We start from the raw sequence: 25,343 nt of genomic DNA, 5'->3' as shown, positions 1-25,343 counted from the left end.
ACCCCACAAATATTCTCCCTTTGACTATGTCGGTGACATCACATAGAATCATAGAATGGGTACAACACAGAAGAAGGCCATTCGGCCCTTCGAGCACTTCAGCTAGTCCCACTCCCCCGCTCTTTCCCCGTAGTCCTGCAAATTTTTTCCCCTCAGGTTCTAATCCAATTCCCTTTTGAAAGCCACGATTGAATCTGCCTCCACCACCCTCAGGCGGTGCATTCCAGATCCTAACCACTCGCTGCGTAAAAAAGTTTTTCCTCATGTCGTCTTTGGTTCTTCTGCCAATCACCTTAAATCTGTGTCCTCTGGTTCTCGACCCTTCCGCCAATGGGAACAGTTTCTCTCTATCTACTCTGTCCAGACCCCTCATGATTTTGAACACCTCTATCAAATCTCCTCTCAACCTTCTCTGCTCCAAGGAGAACAACCCCAGCTTCTCCAGTCTATCCACGTAACTGAAGTCCCTCATCCCTGGAATCATTCTTGTAAATCTTTTCTGCACCCTCTCTAAGGCCTTCACATCCTTCCTAAAGTGCGGCATCTACTGAGAAGAGGAATATCATGTTGTGTTGCAGGTGCTGTCCGAGGAAGCTCAGTGCCAGATGTTAGCTGAAGTGTTTGACCAGGAACGTCACTACAACCAACAGCGCCTTCGAGTAATCGAGGAACGGATCGAGGTCTGTTCACAATACCTGCCGATGCCGATTATCTCTCGTCTGGTTAATAGTAAAGTATCTTAAACTGTCCGATCGCTCCGTTAATTGTTTAACCAGCACACTGTGGTGCTGGGTCCAACGGAACACCAGGTCCCAGATTGGATTGCTGTGTTGAACAGGTGGAGGCCATTCAGCCCCTTGAGCCTGTTCCGCCATTCAATCAGATCATGGCGCCATTTATCCGCCTTGGTTCGGCATCCCTTAATACCCTTACCCAACAAAACTCTATCAATCTCAGTTTTGACATTTTCAATTCACCCCCCGCCTCAACAGCTTTTTGGGGGGAGAGAGTCCCAGATTTCCACCACCCTGTGTGTGAAGAAGTGCTTCCTGACATCACCCCTGAACGGCCTGGCTCTAATTTGAAGGTTGTGCCCCCTTGTTCTGGACTCCCCACCACCAGAGGAAATAGTTTCTCCTTAGCTACCCCTTCAAATCCTTTTGGATGAGACATTAAACCGAGGCCCCGTCTGCTCTCTCAGGTGGACGTAAAAGATCCCAGGGCCACTATTTGAAGAAGAGCAGGGGAGATCTCCCCAGTGTCATTGCCAATATTTATCCCTCAACCAACATCCCTAAAACAGATGATCTGGTCATTTATCTCACTGCTGTTTGTGGGAGCTTGCTGTGCACAAATTGACTGCCGCGTTTCCTACATTACAGCAGTGACTACGCTTCAAAAAGTACTTCATTGGCTGTAAAGCACTTTGGGACGTCGTGAGGCTGTGAAAGGCGCGGGAGAAATGGGAGATTAATGGTCCTGTGATGTTTACTGTGCTTAGGGCTTGCGGTGGCAGCTGTGTGTGATGGATAACAGGACAGCCGAACAGACGGCACCACTTCCTCCGAGGGCCAAGACTGAGATGGTGAAGACACAGGGAGAAGGTGCAGAGAACAGGTACCCAGAGCGTGGACTATCACGAGTGTATCGCTGGACTCAAGTAAACGTCACTGACAGTAAACTCTTCCGCGCAACACTCTGTTCAGACTTGCCTCGCCCCGATCAGAAAATACATTCCAGAAAAAGGCCTCCCTTTCCTGAAGTTGGCCAGTTTGAGTTTCAGGGGAAAGTGGGATAAAATCCAAATTTCTGAAGAACAATTTAATCCTAACCCACACCCAATCCTGTTCACCCATCACCCCCTGTGCTCACTGCCCTGTGTCCTAACTCGCACCCAGTCCCGTTCACCCATCATCCCCTGTGCTCACTGCCCCGTGTCCTAACTCACACCCAGTCCCGTTCACCCATCACCCCCTGTGCTCACTGACCCATGTCCTAACTCGCACCCAGTCCCGTTGACCCATCACCCGCTGTGCTCACTGCCCCGTGTCCTAACTCGCACCCAGTCCCGTTCACCCATCACCCCCTGTGCTCACTGCCCCGTGTCCTAACTCACACCCAGTCCCGTTCACCCATCACCCCCTGTGCTCACTGCCCCATGTCCTAACTCGCACCCAGTCCCGTTCACCCATCACCCCGTGCTCACCGCCCCGTGTCCTAACTCGCATCCAGTCCCGTTCACCCATCACCCACTGTGCTCGCCGCCCCGTGTCCTAACTCACACCCAGTCCCGTTCACCCATCACCCCCTGTGCTCACTGCCCCGTGTCCAAACTCACACCCAGTCCCGTTCACCCATCACCCCCTGTACTCACTGCCCCGTGCCCTAACTCACACCCAGTCCCGTTCACCCATCACCCCCTGTGCTCACTGCCCCGTGTCCTAACTCGTATCCAGTCCCGTTCACCCATCACCCACTGTGCTCGCCGCCCCGTGTCCTAACTCACACCCAGTCCCGTTCACCCATCACCCCCTGTGCTCACTGCCCCGTGCCCTAACTCACACCCAGTCCCGTTCACCCATCACCCCCTGTGCTCACTGCCCCGTGTCCTACCTCACACCCAGTCCCGTTCACCCATCACCCCCTGTGCTCACTGCCCCGTGTCCTAACTCACACCCAGTCCCGTTCACCCATCACCCCCTGTGCTCACTGCCCCGTGTCCTAACTCACACCCAGTCCCGTTCACCCATCACCCCCTGTGCTCACTGCCCCGTGTCCAAACTCACACCCAGTCCTGTTCACCCATCACCCCCTGTGCTCACTGCCCCGTGTCCTAACTCACACCCAGTCCCGTTCACCCATCACCCCCTGTGCTCACTGCCCCGTGTCCAAACTCACACCCAGTCCCGTTCACCCATTACCCCCTGTGCTCACTGCCCCGTGTCCTAACTCACACCCAGTCCCGTTCACCCATCACCCCCTGTGCTCACTGCCCCGTGTCCTAACTCACACCCAGTCCCGTTCACCCATCACCCCCTGTGCTCACTGCCCCGTGTCCAAACTCACACCCAGTCCTGTTCACCCATCACCCCCTGTGCTCACTGCCCCGTGTCCTAACTCACACCCAGTCCCGTTCACCCATCACCCCCTGTGCTCACTGCCCCGTGTCCAAACTCACACCCAGTCCCGTTCACCCATCACCCCCTGTGCTCACTGCCCCGTGTCCTAACTCACACCCAGTCCCGTTCACCGATCACCCCCTGTGCTCACTGACCTACATTGGCTCTCAGTTAAGCAACACCTTGATTTTAAAATTCTCATCCTTGTTTTCAAGTCCCTCCATGGCCCTCGCCCCTCCCTACCTCTGGAACATCCTCCAGCCCCACAAACCCTCGGAGACCTCTGCGTTCCTCCAATCCTGGCCTCTTGAGCATCCCCAATTTTAATCGCTCCACCATTGGCGGCCGTGTCTTCAGCTGCCTGGGCCCCGAGCTCTGGAATTCCCTCCCTAAACCTCTCTCCACCTCACTACCTCTCTCTCCCACATTAAGACGCTCCTTAAAACCGACCTCTTCGACCAAGCTTTTGGTCACCTGTCCTAATATCTCCTTATGTGGCTCGGTGTCAAATTTTTGTCTGATAATCGCTCCTGTGAAGCGCCCTGGGACATTTCACTATGTTAGAGGCGCTGTGTAAATACAAGTTGTTGTTGTTGTGATATGCCACCATTTAAATTTTGAACAGGCTAATGCCTCTGTTAAAATAGCGGCTCTGAGCAATGTTGTAAATCTGTATGGAGTGTTCGCCCGCTAATTCTGGCAATGGTAGTTTCTCGAGAATTAGCCCTGTGCAGTCCTCTCTCTCTCTCTAGTTATATGGAGCACAGCTCGTGCGCTGTGTTTGCCTGTGTTCTACTTTGGACTAAAGGAGTGGATAAGTCGTGGTCTCTGTTAACATAATTACAGAATAATTCGGTCTTCAGACGGTCCAACCCTTGACAAGTCGCGGGGTGAAGCAGAGGTCAGACTGCACTCAGCCTCCATCACTGAGCTCTGCCACCAAGAGACAGCAGGAGGGGGAACTACCACTCCCGCCAACACAAAGCCCACCCGCGCACACCAGGAGATTGATTCCGCTTCTTCTCTGTCAGTCTCTCAGTGAGTGAGTGCGTGACGGGCGATCGCATCAACTGCTTTGGATCAGCCCTGATCTGACTGGATGGCAGAGCAGGCTCGAGGGGCCGAATGGCCGCCTGCTGCCCCTGATCTTCCTGTGGTGGTGGGAGGCTGTGGTCCGAGACCAGCAAACCTGAGAACGTGGGGCTCATTTTAACTTTCACCGAGAGTGAAAAAACAGGTGGTGGGGAGACGGGGGGAGACGGGGGGAGACGGGGGAGACGGGGGGAGACGGGGGAGACGGGGGGAGATGGGGGAGAGACGGGGGAGACGGGGGAGACGGGGGGAGATGGGGGAGACGGGGGGAGATGGGGGAGAGATGGAGGGGAGACGGGGGGGAGACGGCGGGAGACGGGGAGATGGGGGAGAGACGGAGGGGAGACGGGGGGAGAGATGGAGGGGAGACGGCGGGGAGACAGGGGAAAGACGGGGGGGACAGGGGGAGATGGGGAGATGGGGGAGAGATGGAGGGGAGACGGGGGAGATGGGGTTTGATGGGGAGATGGGGGGTGATGGGGGAGACGGGGGGGAGACGGGTGGTGATGGATTGACTTTAACCCTGCGATTGAGCCTCTCTCACTGATTGCTGTATGTTTTGTGCGATGGGACGGATTAAGGGTTCTGAGATGCTACAAGAAAGTAGGTCACAAAACTCTGTGGGTTTTATAGCGAGGGGAATGTGATGACCTACTTTTAAAGCCTGAATACTTGAAGCATTTCTCCTTGACAGCGGAATATTTGATTTTATTAAACACTGACTGTTCCTCACAGTGAAAGCGCTGAACACTCGCGTTACATTCCAATAGGCTGCAGACCAACGAGAGAGAGAGAGAGAAAGGACTTACATTTCTATAGCGCCTTTCACAACCTCAAGACATCCCAAAGCGCTTTACAGCCAATGAACTACTTTTGAAGTGAAGTCACTGTTGTAATGTAGGAAATGCAGCAGCCAATTTGCGCACAGCAAGCTCCCACAAACAGCAATGTGATAATGGCCAGGTAATCTGTTTTAGTGATGTTGATTGAGGGATAAATATTGGCCAGGACATTGGGGATAACCCCCCCTGCTCATCTTCAAAATAGTGCCGTGGGAGCTTTTACATCCACCTGAGAGAGCAGACGGGGCCTCGGTTTAACGTCTCATCAGAAACAAGGCACCTCCGACAGTGCAGCGCTCCCTCAGTACTGCCCCTCTGACAGTGCAGTACTCCCTCATTACTGCCCCTCCGACAGTGCAGCATTCCCTCAGTACTGCCCCTCCGACAGTGCGGCACTCCCTCAGTACTGCCCCTCCGACAGTGCGGCGCTCCCTCAGTACTGCCCCTCTGACAGTGCAGCACTCCCTCAGTACTGCCCCTCCGACAGTGCGGCACTCCCTCAGTACAGCCCCTCTGACAGTGCAGTGCTCCCTCAGGACTGACCCTCCAACAGTGCAGTACTCCCTCAGTACCGCCCCTCCGACAGTGCGGCACTCCCTCAGTACTGCCCCTCTGACAGTGTGGCGCTCCCTCAGTACTGCCCCTCCGACAGTGCAGCAGTCCCTCAGTACTGGATTTTGTGCTCAAGTCTCTGGAGTGGGTCTTAAATCCACAGCCTTGTGACTCAGAGGCGAGTGTGATACTCACAGACGAGCACAAGGCACAATTAGCAACTAAAGAAGTTTGAATGAATGAACGGAGCTAGAACACTGAGTGAGTTTTAATATTCTGTCTAACTCTCAGGCAGGAGTTCTCTATGGCAGCTGCTACCAGCCGACCCTCCCTTCCTCTCTATGAATCAAGGCTACAGACAGACCCGGCTGACTGGTTCCACCAAAGCTCGGGAGAGGATCGATCTCCAACATGGAGGCAGACGGAATCAACGGCGAGGAGCCCACACCTTACAGATAACGAGGAGAGCGAGGGGAAGGTGCCAGGTGTGGCCCAGCACACCGAGATAGGCCCATCACCCACTGTAACAGCCCAGGATGAAAGGCCGCCGGGTACGGTTAAAATCTATGATTCAGTCTCCGAGTTAAGCTCAAAAGGTGTGAGCGACTGGACGCAAACTCTACCCTCTAGTTTGCACAGTTTTCACAGATCACAGAAACCCCACAGTGCAGATAGAGGCCATTTCGGCCCATCGAGCCTGCACCGACACATATCCCACCCGATCCCCATAACCCCTACACCAACACATATCCCACCCTATCCCCGTAACCCCACGTATTTAATCCCTCCTAACACTAAGGGTCAATTTATCATAGCCAATCAACCTAACCCGCACATCTTTGGACTGTGGGAGGAAACCGGAGCAAACCCACGCAAACACGGGGAGAATGTGCAAACTCCACACAGACAGTCACCCGAGGCCAGATTTGAACCCGGGTCCCTGGCGCTGTGTGAGGCAACAGTGCTAACCACTATGCTGTAAAGTCTGTGGGTTGTGCAGTTAATAAATACACAGACTTCAGAAGTAACAAACAAAACAGGTCTTTACTATTCGAAGGTCCGGGCGAATCTGCCCCAGTTATCCTGTCACAACACTTATATACTGGTGTGGTCACTGTCGGTATTACAGTATACAGAAGCCAAACAAGTAGTGCCACACTTAAAGTAGTTCCCTTAAAGGTGAACGGTTACATACAATAATTTCCTTAAGGGTAGACGGGTACATACACTACAATCCTCCCTTTTTAGCTTTCAACATACTGAGTCCATAGTGGACATACATTATCACATATATATATACAGATTTATTTAAGACAGTTCATAGATTCAGTGTTTCGGGAGGTTTCCGGATTCTGTCCGGGTAACGCCGCAGTGGTGTCGTCATTCCAAGCGGGCTAGTAGGTGTTTCTGGTAAAGTTGAATCGGCTCGAAGCACAGTGTCAGGTTCCTCTGACTCCAGAACTACCAGATCGGACGTAGGTGTTCTGGGTAACTCAGTCTCAACCTTATCCGGGTAAGGTGGTGAAGTCGGGGGCCCATTTGTGGCGGACCCTATGATCTGGTCAACATGGCGCCTTATTATATTGTCTCCAATGTCCACAGTGTACATCAACTGGCCTAGCCTTTTTCCAATCATTCCAGGCTGCCATTTCTCAGTACGATAGTCCCGGGCCAAAACTCGTTGACCGGTCTGGAAGGATCTAGTGGCCCTTTCGTTCATGCCCTGGAATTGCCGGTTCTCTACGTCCCTTCTGACGTTTGGTTTGAGTAAATCCAGCCGACATCGTAGGCGTCTATTACAAAACATCATCGCGGGAGTTTGATTTGTGACCGCATGGGTTGCATTTCGGTATGCCAACAAAAAAACTATCCACCTTATGCTGTAAACTTATGTCTTCATTACTCATGGCCTTTACGGCCTTCTTGAAGGTCTGGACAAACCTTTCAGCCAATCCATTGGAGGCGGGATGGTATGGGGCTGACGTGTAATGTTTAACCCCATTGCTCTTTAAGAATTTCTTAAATTCCTCAGATACAAATTGCGGTCCATTGTCAGAACAGATCTGTTCTGGCAGGCCATTCTGAGCAAACATAGTCCTTAACACCGTGATGGTTTTTTCCGTCGTGGTGGTGGTCATCTTAATTACTTCTGGCCACTTGGAGTGGGCATCTACCGCTATTAGGAACATCGAGTCCATAAATGGACCAGCAAAGTCGATGTGTACTCTTTGCCAGGGAGATGAGGGCCACTCCCATGGGTGCAGAGGAGCCTGTGGTGGCGCATTCTGAACCCTCTGACATCCTAGGCAGTTCTTCGTGATCTCCTCTATGTCTCTATCAATGCCTGGCCACCACACAAACGCTCTTGCTAGATTTTTCATCTTTACTCCCCCCAGATGTCCTTCGTGCAGCTCCTTTAGCACCTTCTTTTGGAGTTTGGGTGGAATCACCACTCTAGATCCACACATCAGGGTTCCTCGACACACTGACAGTTGTTCTTTCCTCTGTGCAAATGCTTGCAGTGTTGGTTCGCTCTGTGCTGGCCATCCCTCCACCGTTACATCATAGACTCGTGAAAGAGTCGGGTCATTCCTTGTCTCATTCTCAATCATTGAGTTTGTTATCGGTAGACACTCCACTATGGATGAGTGGAACAACTCTACTGGGTCCACTATACTCGCTTCTTCTACCATCGGCAATGGCAAGCGTGACAACCCATCAGCATTTCCATGCTGTTTAGACCTTTTGTACTCAATTTCGTATTGGTGTGCCCCAAGTAACATGGACCACCTTTGTAACCTTTGTGCTGTCATGGTGGAAACGGCCTTATTTGGGTTGAATATGGACACCAACGGCTGGTGGTCTGTCAGCAATGTGAACTTTTTACATTGTAGGTAATGGTTGAATTTCTTCACGCCCCACACAAGACTGAGGGCCTCCCTATCTATTTGGGCGTAATTTCGCTCCGCGGGTGTCAATGATCGGGACGCGAAAGCCACTGGCCTTTCCGAGCCATTTGGTAGCCTATGCGAGAGTACTGCCCCAATTCCGTACGGGGAAGCATCGCAAGCTAGACGAAGGGGTAATGCTGGGTTGAAATGAGCCAACACTTCTTCAGAGGTAATCAACTCCTTGCTTCTGCGGAAAGCCTTTTTGCATTCCTCACTCCACTTCCATGGTGTTTCTTTCCGCAACAGGTCATTCAGCGGATGCAGTACCGTGGATAAATTTGGCAGAAACTTGTGATAGTAATTAATCAACCCCAAGAATGATCTTAACTGTGATACGTTTCCTGGGGCGGAGGCCTTCACAACCGCTTCTATCTTTTCGGGTGACTTATGCAGTCCCTCTCGGTCAATGACATGACCGCAGTGTGAGATCCGTTTTTGGAAGAACTCACACTTCTTGCGATTAACCCGAAGGCCATACTCCTTCAACCTGGTGAGTACCAGTTTCAAATTCGTGAGGTGTTCTTCCTCATCTTTTCCTGTGATTAAAATGTCATCTAAGTAGCACTGCGTGCTTGGAATTCCTTGTAACACCTGTTCCATGGCCCTCTGCCAAATTGCTGGCGCCGAAGCTACCCCAAAGACCAGTCTATTGTAGCGATACAAGCCTCTGTGAGTGTTGATGGTGAGGTACTGGCGTGACTCTTCCTCGACCTCCATCTGTAGATATGCTTGAGCCAGATCTATTTTCGTGAAATGTTTCCCTCCAGCCAATGAAGCAAAGATATCTTCAATCCGCGGAAGCGGGTATTGTACCGTGTGAAGCACCGGATTCACAGTAATCTTGAAATCTCCGCAGATACGGACCTTCCCCGGTCCCCCAGGCTTATTACTCGGTGAGGACTTCATGACGGGAACAATGGGCGTGGCCCACTCACTCCAGTCCACTTTTGACAGAACCCCTGATCGTTCAAGTTCTTCCAGTTCTGCCTCCACAGCTGGTCGTATTGCGTAAGGAACTGATCTGGCCTTAAAAAACTTTGGGCTTGCATTTTCTGCAATCTTAACCTTTGCTTTAATACCTCGCAGCGTTCCCAGTCCTTGCTGGAATACCTCCTTAGCTTCGTCCAATATTCTGGACAACCGTTCAGGTTTGACATCCTCTTTTTCGGAATCCACCGTCATGGTGTTTAGGGACTGCCAGTCCAATTTTATTTTTCGGATCCACTCCCGTCCCAGAAGTGGTGGACCTCCCTCAGGCAATACATACAGGTCCAACCGGTGATGATCTTTATCCTTGTATCTCACCTTGACTTCTATCATTCCGATGGGGAATACTTTGTGCCCCGTGTATGTCTGTAGTACTATTTCCGTATCCCGTAGTGGAATATGCTTGAAAAATTTCTTATAGTCATGCTTATTCATGACCGTCAACGCCGATCCAGTGTCCACTTCCATTTTTACTTGGACCTTTGCAATCTGTAGCGTTATCCAGATAGTTTGTCGGTCAGCTTCATTGCTCACGTTGTGGATTCTCAGACTGTCCAGTCCTTTGCATTTGGAGGGTGAGTCCGACTTCTGTTCCTTCAGACTCTTCCTAGTCGCCTCTTGTACCTTTCTGTACCATTTTTGTGAGGACTCGTTATTGTTGTACGTCGTTCCTGACCGGCACACTTTAGCTATGTGCCCGATCTTGCCACATTTCCGGCATTCTTGGTTTTTACCCCAGCAACGCTTCTGGTCGTGTGTTGTCTTCCCACAACGATAGCATTTCGTAGTCCTCGAGGTGATGTGGTCCACCCCTAGTGCCACCGCCTTCCGCTGCATTACCGCCGTTCCTTTTGCTGCGGCTTCGTATGATGCGGCTATAAGGACAGCCCTGTCAAGTGTGAGGTTGTTCTCTTCCAGTAGTCGCTTTTGCGTCCCTTCTTTGGGCAATCCGCATACGAACTTGTCTCGCAGTGCCTCTGTCAGATTCCCTCCGAACTGGCAGTGTTTCGCTAGCCTCCGCAGTTCGACCAAGTATTCCGCGTTGCTTTCGTCTTTCTTCTGCGTTCTCGCATAGAATCTGAATCGTTCAGCCAGCTTCAATGGTGTGGGGTTCAAGTGATCCTTCAGCACCGCTACTATATCCTCGAAAGTCTGATCCGCCGGTTTAGCTGGAGAGAGAAGATGTTTCAACAACCCGAATGTTTTCGCACCCATCATGTTAAGTAAGGTTACAGCTTTTTCCTCCTTAGCTATTTTGTTAGCCTTACAATGTATCTCAATACGTTCCACGTACGTGGGCCAGTCTTCTATTTCGGAGTTAAAATCGTTGCTGTCCCCACGCTTAGGCATCTTCCTTTCTTTGGGTACAACACAAATATTTCTTTAAATTCTTATGTATTTTTTTTTTTTTCTAAGATGGCGGCTTTTCCCGCGAATTTGGCAGTTTCCCGCTCTTCCTTTCTCTCCCCGCCCACTTCAATGGCGGTTTCCCGCTTCTGTCAGCTCCTCCGCCTAATGGCGGCTTCCCGCGTTTCTTCCTGGTGGAAGGGGTATGCTTTCCCCGCAGCGGACAGGTTCAGCCGCTGGGCTGGCTCTCGCACAGCTCCCCCTACTCGGCTCTGTCTTCTCCTCCCGCCCGCACGGCTCTACCGGCGCTGGGTACACCCCGTTAACGGAGGACAGTTCAGCCGCTGGACTGGCTCTCGCGCAGTCTCTCCCCCCGTTTTCGGCTGTGTCTCTCTCTCACTCCCGCACGTTCGGTTTTGCCGGCTCTGAGTACCCCGTTGGTGGAGAACAGCTCAGCCGCTGGACTGGCTCCTTGCAGTCTCTCTCTCCGCACCCGGCTCTCACCCGCACTGTTCCCGTTCGCCTCCCCAGCCCTCTCGCAGACCGGTGTTTCCCTCCCCGGCTGCGTTTCTCTTCCCGCGCCTACTCACAGGCTCAGCGCTTCGTGGCTGCGGTCGCTGCCCGGATTTTTCCCGCCGATCGCGGTCCGGCTGTCACCCGACGCCGTTGGACCCGACTTTTGACCGGCTCAGCTCCCCCTCGACCGAGGTCGAGTGCTCTGCCCTTATCCTCCGGATATTCTCTACACCTTCCCCTACTCACAGTCTCTTCGGCCGCCTTGTTCCCTGCTGATCGGCTCACTCCGCACCGTGGTAGAAGGGTAGTCAGTGCCTATTGCTGATGCAGCTTTTGTTGTTAGTCTTCCTGCTTTCTGTTGTTGCAGCCTCGTGTTTTCTTTTGGTAGCACGACGAGGGCGGTTGTCTCTCTTCGACGCTCTTCGTTGCTTTTGGTAATCTTGCCGCAGGGTACGATCGGACTCGTCGCCACTGTAAAGTCTGTGGGTTGTGCAGTTAATAAATACACAGACTTCAGCAGTAACAAACAAAACAGGTCTTTACTATTCGAAGGTCCGGGCGAATCTGCCCCAGTTATCCTGTCACAACACTTATATACTGGTGTGGTCACTGTCGGTATTACAGTATACAGAAGCCAAACAAGTAGTGCCACACTTAAAGTAGTTCTCTTAAAGGTGAACGGTTACATACAATAATTTCCTTAAGGGTAGACGGGTACATACACTACATATGCCACCGCGAGTTTTACAAAGAATGTACAGCACAGAAACAGGCCATTCGGCCCCACTGGTCCGTGCCAGTGTTTCTGCTCCACACGAGCCTCCTCCCACCCCTCTTCATCTCACTCCATCAACATATCCTTCTGTTCCTTTGTCCCTCATGTGTTTATCCAGCTTCCCCTTAAATGTATCTGTGCTATTCGCCTCAAACACTCCCTGTGGTAGCGAGTTCCACATTCTCCCGCTCTCTGGGTGAAGAAGTTTCTCCTGAATTCCCTATTGGATTTATTAGCGACTCTCTTGTATTGGTGGCCCTTGGTTCTGGGCTAATTTTCTACTGTAGTAACGATGATGAGAGTGAACGAGCTGTGTGGAACCGAGCCCTCCGAGCAGGGGACCCCACGGTTTCATCACTGGTCTGTGCTGATTCAACTGGCCACAGCCTCGGTGGTGAGAGGCACCTTAGTGTCCCAAAGCCTAAAGTGTAGAGGAAAACCAGCCAGGATTCACCCCAGATAAGGAGGCAAGCGAGGGGAATGTGCCAGGGGCTGCCCAGTTTGGAACTCTCTTCCACAAACGGCAATTGATGCTGGTGTAGGAACGGAGGTTCCTAACGAAAAGACTGAGTTTGACTCAGGCAATCAAAATAACGAACTTTAATGGAACAAAACAGGTTTAAACTGGAAACTGCTGGAATACATCGAATACAGGTCTGCCCTCTTTGGAGGCTCCACGAGGACTGATCCTCTGGTCTGAAAGCTGACGTCATGACGTCATCACATTCTTCCCGCCATTGGGGAATCACGTGACTAACGGCATGACGTCATCACGTTGAAACTGCACTGTAAAGGTAACTAGACATAGTACAGTTAAACAGTGTAATTAAAGGTACAGACACAGGCAGTAACTCCATTGCTGTTAAAGGAATTATGTACAACCGTTCTGAGTCCTTTGGTGGCTCCGCCACATGCGCCCCCCCAGAATTGCCTTTAACAGAAAAAGTGAGACGAGAGGGAGGTCTGACAAGTCTGTCTGACTGACTTCGATAACCTGGCAGAGGAAGTTGATGACCGGTAGTCGAGCTGGCAGGCGATTGTGGTTGAGCAGGCGCGGCAAGCGTGGTCGAGTTGGCGGGCGGCTTTGGTTGATCTGTCACGGCGGCTGCAGGCGGTCGGCCACGTTTTGGCGGTTGAGCGATGACGACTGGGCGGTCCAGGTCCAGGTGAGCCAGCTTCAATCGGTCCACCGAAATGTGATCTGGCTTTCCTCCGATGTCGACCGAAAAGGATTTGTCTCCTGGTTCGATGACACGGAAAGGACCAGTGTAAGGGGGCTTGAGCGGACCCCGGTGAGCGTCGTGGTGGATGAATACATACTCAGCATTCTTCAGTTCCGCTGGCACGTGGGAGTTCTGTAAGCCGTGATTTGATGTAGGCACCGGAGCGAAGCATCTGGCCGCTTCCTGGTGGCTAACGAGTTGCTGGGAGGTGGACCATGGCTCTGTGGGAGAAGGGAGGAAATCCCCTGGTACTCGGAGAGGCTGGCCGTAGACGAGTTCAGCTGAGGACAATTGCAGGTCTTCTTTGGGCGCCGTACGAAGACCCAAAAGGACCCATGGAAGTCTGTCCACCCATCCTGCACCTTGAAGACTGGCCCGAAGGGCGGCTTTAAGTGACCTGTGGAATCGCTCACAAAGGCCGTTCGCCTGTGGATGATAGGCGGTGGTGCGATGAAGTTTGGTACCGAGCCCCTGAGCTACAGCGTTCCAAAGCTTCGAGGAAAATTGTGGCCCACGGTCGGAAGAGATGTCCGCCGGTACCCCGAAACGGGCAACCCAACAGGAGATGAAAGCTCTAGCGACGTCTGCCGAAGTGGTGGAAACCCAAGGAATTGCCTCTGGCCACCTAGTGGTGCGGTCCACCATGGTGAGGAGATGAGTATAACCCTGAGAAGGCGGAAGCGGCCCCACAAGGTCCATATGCACGTGGTCGAAACGACGCTCCGGAACAGCGAACGTAGCCACTGGAGCTTTAACATGACGCTGGACCTTGGCCTTCTGGCAGACTACGCAGGTATTAGCCCAGTCACGGACATCGAGGTGCATACCTTTCCAGATGAACTTCGTCGACATAAGCCGTTGTGAAGCCTTCATCCCAGGGTGCGACAACCCGTGTATGGCATCAAACACCTTCCAGCGCCATGCGACCGGCACGATAGGTCGGGGAACGCCCATGGAGACGTCGCAAAGGAACGTGGCGCCTGTGGCCTGGAAAGTGACGTCGGTCGCTTGGAAACTAGAGGGGACGGTTCTGTATGATTGGACCTCAGAGTCCGAGGCCTGATCTGCAGCCATGAGGGCGTAGTCGATCCCCAGATGAACCGCGTGGACCGTTGCACGGGAGAGGCAATCCGCCACCAGGTTGTCCTTACCAGACACATGTTGAATGTCCGTGGTAAATTCGGAAATAAACATCAAGTGACGTTGACGAGCGGACCACGGTTCGGTGGTCTTGGCCATGACGAACGTTAGAGGCTTGTGGTCGACAAAAGCCGTGAAGGGACGTCCTTCCAATAGAAACCGGAAATGGTGAATGGCTAGGAAAAGGGCCAGTAAATCCCGATCGAAGGTGCTGTATTTTTTTTCATTTTTCCGTAGTTGACGGCTGAAAAACGCCAGCGGTTGCCACATGCCGTTGACCCACTGCTCTTGCACTGCACCAATGGCGTAGTCTGACGCGTCCGTGGTAAGGGCGATGGTGGCACCTGGAAGTGGGTGCGCCAGCATGGTTGCGTTGGCCAAAGCGCTCTTGGTATTGATGAACGCCTGGTCCACCTCGGCTGTCCAGCTGATTGGACCCTTACCGGACTTGCCCTTGAGGGTCCCGTACAAGGGTTGCATAAGCTGAGCTCCCTTAGGGACGAAACGGTGATAGAAGTTGATCATCCCCAGGAACTCTTGCAAGGCCTTGACGGTTGGCGGGCGCGGGAAAGAGGTAACCGCTTCCACCTTCGTCATTAAGGGGACGGCGCCGTCCGATGTTATGCGGTGTCCCAAGAAATCGATCTGCTGCAGGCCGAACTGACACTTGGCCGGGTTGATGATTAAACCGTGCTGGCTGAGGCGCGTAAAGAGGGTACGCAAATGGGAGATGTGCTCTTCCTTGCTAGCACTGGCGATGAGAATGTCGTCAAGGTAGACGAAGATGAAGCTTAGGTCTCGGAGCACGGAGTCCATTAAGCGCTGAAACGCCTGTGCCGCATTCTTCAAGCCAAACGGCATCCGCAGGAACTCAAAGAGGCTGAAAGGGGTGATGACTGCGGTATTTGGGATGTCTTGTGGGTGCACGGGAATCTGGTGATACCCCCGAACGAGGTCGACTTTAGAAAAGATAGAATTTCCCGCCAAATGGGCCAAGAAATCCTGAATATGCGGAATCGGGTACCGATCAGGAGTGGTGGCATCGTTCAGGCATCGGTAGTCACTGCATGGCCGCCAGCCGCCACCCGGTTTCGGAACAATGTGGAGAGGCGAAGACCAGGGACTATTGGATCAGCGAATGATCCCGAGCCGCTACATCGTGTCGAACTCCGCTTTCGCAGCCGCGAGCTTGCCGGGTTCGAGCCTTCTAGCCTGCGCATAAACCGGGGAGCCAGTAGTGGTATATGATGTTCAACACCGTGCTTCATGGCCGAGGAGGAGAAAGTGGGCCTTGTCAGCTCTGGAAACTCTCCGAGGAGCCGAGTGAAGTCATCCGGAGGAGGGAAAGCGCAGGCAATAGAGCATGCCACGGTGGTGTGTGGTAGCACGGAATCGAGTGGAAGGTGGCCGCGTTGATCAACCAGCGGTGCCGGACATCGACGAAGAGGCTGTTGGCACACAGAAAATCCCCCCCTAGGATGGCCTGTGAGACTTTGGCCGTGACGAATTCCTAACAGAAGCGCTGACCGCCGAAACAGACTTGGACCCGCTGCTTTTGGAAAGTTCGAATTGCTGCGCCATTAGCCGCAACGAGGGAAAAACCATGGTTCCCAGTCTGCATATCGAACTTCGACGCAGGCAGAATGCTACACTGCGCCCCGGTGACACAAAGGAAATGTCAACCTGATAGGGAATCGGTGATATAAAGAAGTTTCCCCGTAGATCCGACGGCCATCGCAACCGTGGAGCGCCCGTTAGACCCGGTCCTACTTCGCCAGGAACGCTGCAGGAGCTTTGTTTTTTTGGGGGGTGAAAAACTGCAGGGGGAACGGCAGCATCGTGCTTTCGCACCAAAACGGGCGTGTTAGGAGCACCAGCCCGCTGCAGGAGGAGCTGGAACCGCGTCTGTGGGGGATGGGCGCCTCGTGGCCATGCAGCACTGCTGGGCTACAGTGAATATCTTATCGGCTTCGGCAGCAAGCTCGGCGCAGTCTGTAATGTCGGATCTGGCTAGGGCAGCCTGTACCTGCTCTGGCATTTGGTAGAGGAAAAGCTCCCAGAAGAGGAAGCATTCCGGTTCGGCACCCAAGAGTGTGAGCATTTGGGTCATGAGCTCAGACGGTTTGGAGTCCCCGAGGCATCGTGATGAGCCGGCGAGCACGCTCCGACTTCGAGAGCCCGAAGACCTGAAGCAACCGCGCCTTAATCGTATCATACTTGCTCTCAGTAGGAGGACTACCGAGGAGGCTGATGATCCGTGATGCAGTTGCGCTGTCGAGGGCGGAGACTACGTAGTAATAACGGGTCTGATCTGCGGTGATGTTCCTGATGGCGAACTGGGCTTCAGCCTGGATAAACCAGGCATCTGGTTGTTGCTCCCAGAACTGTGGCAGTTTCAGAGTCACGGCGTTCGTGTCCGTGCTGGAGATCTTCCGCGAAAACTGTACACGAAAGTCGGGGTCACCAATGTAGGAACGGAGGTTCCTAGCGAAAAGACTGAGTTCGACTCAGGCAATCAAAATAACGAACTTTAATGGAACAAAACAGGTTTAAACTGGAAACTGCTGGAATACATCCAATACAGGTCTGCTCTCTCTGGAGGCTCCACGAGGACTGATCCTCTGGCCTGAAAGCTGACGTCATGACGTCATCACATTCTTCCCACCATTGGGGAATCACGTGACTAACGGCATGACGTCATCACGTTGAAACCGCGCTGTAAAGGTAACTAGACATAGTACAGTTAAACAGTGTAATTAAAGGTACAGACACAGGCAGTAACTACATTGCTGTTAAAGGAATTATGTACAACCGCTCTGAGTCCTTTGGTGGCTCCGCCATACTGGATCAATTGTTCATTTTAAATCTGAGATTGCTAGCTTTCTGTTAACCAAAGGTATCAAGGGATATGGGCCAAAGGCAGGTAGATGGAGTTAGGTCACAGATCAGTCATGATATCATTGAATGGCGGAACAGGCTCGAGGGGCTGAATGGCCTCCTCCTGTTCCTATGTTCCGACACCCCTGGCCTGCGTATATTAAATGTGGATCAGACTTGGCTCTGAAGTGTCCTGTGTTCCAATAGCCCTCCAGCACTCACTGTCCGAAGAATGACTGGTTAGTGAGGTGCTAGTGCTGTGGGGGAGGGTTTCAACTGAAATGGTAGGGGGTTGGGAATCTGTGCAGGGAGACAGGGGAAAGGGAAACAAGGATAGAAGCAAAAGACAGGAAGGCGAAAAGCAAAAGTGGCAGTCAGAGAAATCAAGGGTTTAAATCAAACATGGCCACAGTAAATAATAATTCTAAAAGGTCTAAGAGTGTTAAAAAAAAACAAGCCTGAAGGCTTTGTGTCTTAATGCGAGGAGCATTCGAAATAAGGTGGATGAATTAGCTGCGCAAATAGATGGAAACGGATATGATATGATTGGGATTACGGAAACATGGCTCCAGGGTGACCAAGGCTGGGAACTCAACATCCAGGGGTATTCAATATTCAGGAAAGACAGGCAAAAAGGAAAAGGAGGTGGGGTAGCATTGCTGGTTAAAGAGGAGATTAACACAATTGTAAGGAAGGATATTAGCTCTGATGATGTGGAATCTGTATGGGTAGAGCTGAGACATAGCAAGGGGCAGAAAACGTTAGTGGGAGTTGTATACAGACCTCCAAACAGTAATGTGGAGGTTGGGGATGGCAGGAAATGGGAAATTAGAGACGTGTACAATAAGGGCACAGCAGATATCATGGGTGACTTTAATCTACATATAGATTAGGCTAACCAAATTAGTAACAATACTGTGGAGGAGGAATCCTGGAGTGTATACGGGATGGTTTCCTGGACCAATATGTCAAGGAACCAACTAGAGATCAGGCCATCTTAGACTGGGTATTATCTAATGAGAAAGGAATAATTAGCAATCTTGTTGTGCAAGGCCCCTTGGGGCGGAGCGATCATAATATGATAGAATTCTTCATTAAGATGGAGAGTGAAGTAGTTGACTCAGATACTAGGGTCCTGAAGTTAAATAAAGGAAACTATGATGTTATGAGGCCCGAGTTGGGTAGGATTGATTGGGGAATGTTACTCAAAGGATTGACGGTGGATAGGCAATGGCAAACATTTAAAGATCGCATGGATGAACTACAGAATTTGTTCATTTTTGTTTGGCATAAAAATAAAACAAAATAGGTGACTCAACCGTGACTAACAAGGGATAGCATAAGATCCAAGGAGAGGACATATAAATTGGCCAGAAAAAGCAGTAAACCTGAGGATTGGGAGCAGTTTAGGATTCAGCAAAGGAGGACAAAGGGATTAATTAAGAGGGGGAAAATAGAATATGAGAGTAAGCTTGCGGAGGACATAAAAACTGACTATAAAAGCTTCTATAGATATGTGAAGAGAAAAAGATTGGTGAAGTCAAGCGTAGGTCCCTTGCAGTCAGAATCAGGGGAATTTATAATGGGGAACAAAGAAATGGCAGACCAATTAAATACACACTTTGGTTCTGTCTTCACAAAGGAGGACACAAATAACCTCCCAGAGATGTCAGGGAACATAGGGTCTAATGAGAGGGAGGAACTGAATGAAATCAGTATTTGTAGGGAAATGGTGTTAAGGAAATTGACGGGATTGAAGGCCAATAAATCCCCAGGGCCTGATAATCTACATCCTAGGGTACTTAAGGAAGTGGCCCTAGAAATAGTAGATGCATTGCTGAGCATCTTCCAACATTCGATGGAATCTGGAACAGTACCCATGGATTGGAGGGTAGCTAATGTTACCCCACTATTCAAAAAAGGTGGTAGGGAGAAAACGGGGAATTATAGACCGGTAAACCTGACATCGGTAGTGGGGAAAATGCTGGAGTCCATTATAAAAGATGTAATAGCAGAGCACTTGGAAAACAATGACAGGATCGGACAAAGTCAACATGGATTTACAGAAGGTAAATCGTGCTTGACTATTCTACTGGAATTTTTTGAGGATGTAACTGGTAGAATAGATAAGGGAGAACCAATGGATGTGGTGTATTTGGACTTTCAGAAGGCTTTCGATAAGGTCCCGCATAAAAGATTAGCGTGTAAAGTTAAGGCACATGGGATTGGGGGCAAGGTACTGACTTGGATAGAGAACTGGTTGGCAGACAGGAAGCAAAGAGTTGGAATAAACGGGTCTTTTTCCGAGTTACAGACAATGACTAGTGGGGTACCGCAGGGATCGGTCCTAGGACCCCAGCTATTCACAATATATATTAATGATCTAGACGAGGGAACTAGATGTAATATCTCCAAGTTTGCAGATGACACAAAGCTGGGTGGGCGTGTGTGCTGTGAGGAGGATGCAGAGAAACCCCAGTATGATTTGGACAGGTTGGGTGATTGGGCAGATGCATGGCAGATGCAGTATAATGTGGATAAATGCGAGGTTATCCACTTTGGTGGCAAAAACAGGAAGGCAGATTATTATCTGAATGGCAATAGATTGGGAGAAGGGGAAGTGCAAAGAGACCTGGGTGTCCTTGTGCACCAGTCGCTGAAGGTAAGCATGCAGGTGCAGCAGGCGGTTAAGAAGGCAAATGGTATGTTGGCCTTCATAGCGAGAGGATTCGAGTACAGGAGCAAGGATGTCTTGCTGCAGTTGTACAGGGCCTTGGTGAGACCACACCTTGAGTATTGTGTGCAGCTTTCGTCGCCTTATCTGAGGAAGGATGTTCTTGCCATGGAGGGAGTGCAGCGAAGATTCACCAGGCTGATACCTGGGATGGCAGGAATGACGTATGAGGAGAGATTGGGTCGATTGGGCTTGTACTCGCTGGAGTTTAGAAGAATGAGAGGGGATCTCATTGAAACCTATAAAATTCTAACAGGACTAGACAGACTAGATGCAGGAAGGATGTTCCCGATGGCGGGGGAGTCCAGAACCAGGGGTCACAGTCTAAGGATAAGGGGTAAGCCATTTAGGACTGAGATGAGGAGGAATTTCTTCACCCAGAGAGCGGTTAACCTGTGGAATTCTTTACCACAGAAGGCAGTAGAGGCCAATTCATTAAATATATTCAAGAAGGATTTGGATATATTTCTTGAGTCTAAAGGGATCAAGGGATATCGGGAGAAAGCAGGGACAGGGTACTGAGTTTGGATGATCAGCCATGATATTGAATGGCGGAGCAGGCTCGAGGGGCCGAATGACCGACTCCTGCTCCTATCTTCTATGTTTCGATGTGCCAAAGAGTGGCTGTAGCCATCTCACAGCAGAGACAGTGAACTGGGGGCAGGAAATGTTTTTTTAAATTCTACTCATCAAAAGGGATGTTCTTAGCACTTGCTGGAGTGTTGGGAGTCGGCGGCTTGTTATGGCCCACACTCTGATTGCTGTAAACATCTGCCTGTTTTAACAGACTCCCAAATCTCCCAGGAGCCATCAGCAGAGAAGAAACCAGGTTCTTCACATCTCAGACCGATGGAGAACCGAGCCTTGACCAGGTACAGGCTGGGAGCAAACCCGAGGGCTGGATCTGTCGGAAGGCAGGGGAGGATGGGTGGGTGGGGAAGGGGGAGGATGGGTGGATGGGGAAGGGGGAGGATGGGTGGATGGGGAAGGGGGAGGATGGGTGGGTGGGGAAGGGGGAGGATGGGTGGGTGGGGAAGGGGGGCGGGGGGAGCGGGGGAGGATGGGTGGGTGTGGGGATGGGTGGGGTGAGGTGGGGAATGGGTGGGTGGGCGTGGAGGATGGGTGGGGGTGGGTGGCGGATGGGCGGGGGGGATGGGTGGGGCGGGGGATGGGTGCGGGCGGGGCGGGGGATGGGTGGGTGGGGTGGTGGGCGGGGGATGGGTGGGTGGGGTGGTGGGCGGGGTGGGGGATGGGTGGGGTGGTGGGTGGGGCAGGTGATGGGTGGGTGGGGGAGTTGGTGGGTGGGGTGGTGGAGGGAGGTGGGGTGGGGGTTGGGTGGCTGGTGGAGGGGGCAGGGGATGGGTGGATGGGGCAAGGTGGGGCTGCATTGGACCCGAGCAGGCGTGTGCCCAGGTTATATGTTTGAAGAAAGGTTGGGCGAGGGGATGTGGGGCAGCTCACTGAACCTTCATAGCTGTGTCCTGGAGTGACAGTGTGTGCGAGTGATTGTCCTCACACTCGGTTTCTAACCTTGGCTAAATCATTGTGTGGCTCGAAGGGTTCAATTATGAGGACAGGCTGGGCCAGCCTGAGGGAAAAGGCGCCCTGGCCGAACTTGTATTTTCCCGCCCTTTCTTTGAGTTTAAATCTGTAGCAGTACTGGCGAAAAATTCAGACATAAAGCTGTAACCTCAAAACTTTATTATAATTTAAATAATATTAAGTCATAAAAATTATAGCTAAGTGACAAATAAACTAAATAAATTAAACACTAAACTAATAAAAACCAATTACAAATAAAAATCTTTGTTCCCCAAGATACTTTGAGCCATATCATTCTCGATAGACAGGATGGTCGGCGAAGATAGCCTGTCATCTCCCACGGTCGATCGTAAATTATAAGCTTCAATTTAAGAATCTCCGTTCGTTACACTCCAGTGATACGGGCAGGGTTAACAGGATCCTGAGTGCTCTCCATCGCCAGTGATACGGGCAGGGTTAACAGGATCCTGAGTGCTCTCCATCGCCAGCGATACGGGCAGGGTTAACAGGATCCTGAGTGCTCTCCATCGCCAGTGATACGGGCAGGGTTAACAGGATCCTGAGTGCTCTCCATCGCCAGTGATACGGGCAGGGTTAACAGGATTCTGAGTGCTCTCCACCGCCAGTGATACGGGCAGGGTTAACAGGATCCTGAGTGCTCTCCATCGCCAGTGATACGGGCAGGGTTAACAGGATCCTGAGTGCTCTCCATCGCCAGTGATATGGGCAGGGTTAACAGGATCCTGAGTGCTCTCCATCGCCACTGATACGGGCAGGGTTAACAGGATCCTGAGTGCTCTCCATCGCCAGTGATACGGGCAGGGTTAACAGGATCCTGAGTGCTCTCCATCGCCACTGATACGGGCAGGGTTAACAGGATCCTGAGTGCTCTCCATCGCCAGTGATACGGGCAGGGTTAACAGGATCCTGAGTGCTCTCCATCGCCAGTGATACGGGCAGGGTTAACAGGATCCTGAGTGCTGTCCATCGCCAGTGATACGGGCAGGGTTAACAGGATTCTGAGTGCTCTCCACCGCCAGTGATACGGGCAGGGTTAACAGGATCCTGAGTGCTCTCCATCGCCAGTGATACGGGCAGGGTTAACAGGATTCTGAGTGCTGTCCATCGCCAGTGATACGGGCAGGGTTAACAGGATCCTGAGTGCTCTCCATCGCCAGTGATACATAGAGTCATAGGCCTAGAAATTCAGTATAGCCACTTTTGGGGTGCTAAAGTCGGGCGGCCGCTAAAGTTTGCGCCCGGCGTAAAGTCGCGCCACCTTCGCCGATATTCAGTCGCATCGCCCCAAGAGGTCGCTGCTGCGCTAAAACAGGCGATGCACGACTATCTTTAGGCGCTAAGCCGGCGGTGCAGAGCGATACCCCCGAGGCCGGGCGCAGCGCCAGTGCGGCGAGTTGTTGTTTGACGGCAGACACTCTGGCGCCGGTCAGCTCTTAAAGGGGGAGGGTGGATTTGTTTGCCTGCCACGCCCTGCACACTGCAGCCCTCAACCTAGGCCTGACCACTTCAGCTTCATCTGCACAACGCCCAGGGCTATGGAGAAGGCCAGGGGGAGAGCGCAGCGCTTCAGCGACGGTGACCTGAGGGTGCTGGCTGGCGGAGTGGAGCGCAGGCGCCATGTTCTGTTCCCAGAAGGTGGCAGGAGGCCGCTGCCCAGCGCCTACCGGAAAGCCTGGAGGGAGGTCTCAAACAGGGTGTCTTCCAACAGCGTGGTTGCCAGGACTCCTGTGCAATGCTGGAAAAAGTTCAACGACCTCACTCGGGTTGTCAGGGTGAGTACCCTTTCCAGTGTCCTCCTCATCCCTGCATGTGCACCTCACTTTATGGGCAAAGGGACCTGAAAGCCCTAATGGCCAGCCCTCATCCAGCAGCTATGGGACTGGCATGAAAATCACTTGCACATTCAGCACTTTACACACTGTACAAGCTATTCGACCATGGGAGGCAGTGCAGACAAGATCAGGGCTTCACACTGTCAGGGCCAGTCCACCATGGGAGGCATTGCAGACAAGATCAGGGCTTCACACTGTCAGGGCCAGTCCACCATGGGAGGCATTGCAGACAAGATCAGGACTTCACACTGTACAAGCTATTCGACCATGGGAGGCAGTGCAGACAAGATCAGGGCTTCACACTGTACTTAGAGGCCGTCCTTTCTCTTGCAGGCCAAGGTGGCGCACAACCGGCGGAAACGAACTGAGACCGGGGGAGGCCGTCCTGACGTCAAAGAGCTCTCTGACCTCGACCAGCGTGTGGAGCGCATTATGGCAGGCCGGCTGATTGGCCCCGTCGCCAGTGGAGATGCCGACCCTGTTCTGGGCACCAATGGTAAGGGCATCACCTTTTTGACCTCTCTCGTTCCACTTGCGCCTCAGATCAGCATCCTTTGCCACTGTCCGACCAATGCGGTGAATGGCACCACTCATGCCTCCCTCGCTGCCGCCCTGTCCTCACTCTAAAGCCACTCTTGTGCCTTCCTGCTTTCAGAGGGTGAATCACCAGGTGAGGAGGCGGGCCCTCAAGCTGCCACTGTCAGCGCTTCCGAATTCGAGGAGGAGGAAGAGGAAGCCGGCCCATCAGTGCCACCCTCAGCCGCGCCAGCCCATGGCGATGAAGGGGACACGTCTTCCCTGGAGGGGAGCCGGGGGGGAAGGGTCGGAGGAGAGTGAAGCTCCGGGGCCCAGCGGCCTGCAGCAACGCGGGAGGGGTGGGGAAGCTCGGCGGACTTCTCCCCAGAGGGTGAGTGCGGCCTCCAGTCCTGCGACGGTCAGCGCAGAGGAGGTGCGGCTCCTGGAGGAAATGGCCGTCCAGGCTGAGCGCAGGCACAATGAGCTCATGGCTGCAGTGGCAAGGATGCCTGGCTCCATTGAGTCTTTGTCAAGGAGTGTGCAGCAATTTGGAGCAGCACAGGCCAGGAGTCTGGATCAATTCAGTGCAGCACAGGCCAGGAGTCTACAGGACTTCGCGGCAGCACAGGCGGCTTCGAGCCAAGTGCTCAGTCGTGCCGTCCATTCACTGGCTGTTGTCATGCGGACACAGACCAGGGCCACACGGGCACTAACTGCTGCCACCCTCGCTGGATCAGCCAGGCATCGCCAGGGCACTCGCCGCGCAGCAGCCCAGCAGTCTGTTCTTCAGCTGTTTGCTGCGCATGCTGCAGTGCTGGCCCGTGCGAGTGCCACTGTATCAGGCGACCAGCGAGCACCTGCGATCTGTCAGGTTGGCATCATTCCTGCAGCCGGCACTGCCACTCCACCATTGCAGCTGCCACGAGCCGCTGGACAGACTGCTGCCGCCCAAGCAGAGTTGCAGCAGTCAGCAGCCGGCCCCTCCAGGGCCAGAGCTGGTGCAGGCCGACCCCCAAGTGCATCTGCCGTCTCGCCATCTGACCCTCAGCAGCCTTCCCCCAGCCTTGCTGCAGCCACTGGGCTCCCATTGAGGAGGAGCTGCAGGGCGGGCAGGGGCCAGGCAAGGATGCGAAAGGCATCGCCCTCGCAGGGCAAAAAGTAGAAGGTCTGCACAAATGGTTTGTGGTTTTTGTAAGGCCGAGACTGGTGTAGTTGTGTTTTTGTAAGGCCGAGACTGGTGTCTTTCTTTGTTTTTGTAAGGCCGAGACTGGTGTCTT

The 25,343-nt window shown here is 52.5% G+C and overlaps 1 protein-coding gene across 1 annotated transcript in view; it reads left to right on the top strand.

Moving 5' to 3' along the window:
• The window catches only part of LOC147107209 (uncharacterized), a 151,881-nt gene that overhangs the window by 55,929 nt on the left and 70,609 nt on the right, over positions 1 to 25,343 (top strand). The window contains exons 7-10 of the mRNA XM_086008405.1: positions 579 to 680; positions 1,502 to 1,617; positions 5,897 to 6,156; positions 20,943 to 21,027. Coding sequence (XP_085864531.1) covers positions 579 to 680; positions 1,502 to 1,617; positions 5,897 to 6,156; positions 20,943 to 21,027 — 563 coding nt within the window. The remainder of the gene's footprint in view (positions 1 to 578; positions 681 to 1,501; positions 1,618 to 5,896; positions 6,157 to 20,942; positions 21,028 to 25,343) is intronic.

The sequence above is a fragment of the Somniosus microcephalus genome, chromosome 15, assembly GCF_052327205.1.
Source record: "Somniosus microcephalus isolate GS21.2 chromosome 15, FLI_Smic_1.0, whole genome shotgun sequence".
Lineage (NCBI taxonomy): Eukaryota > Metazoa > Chordata > Chondrichthyes > Squaliformes > Somniosidae > Somniosus > Somniosus microcephalus.
Note: the sequence above shows the minus strand (reverse complement) of the source record. Positions and strands in the feature narration are given on the sequence as shown.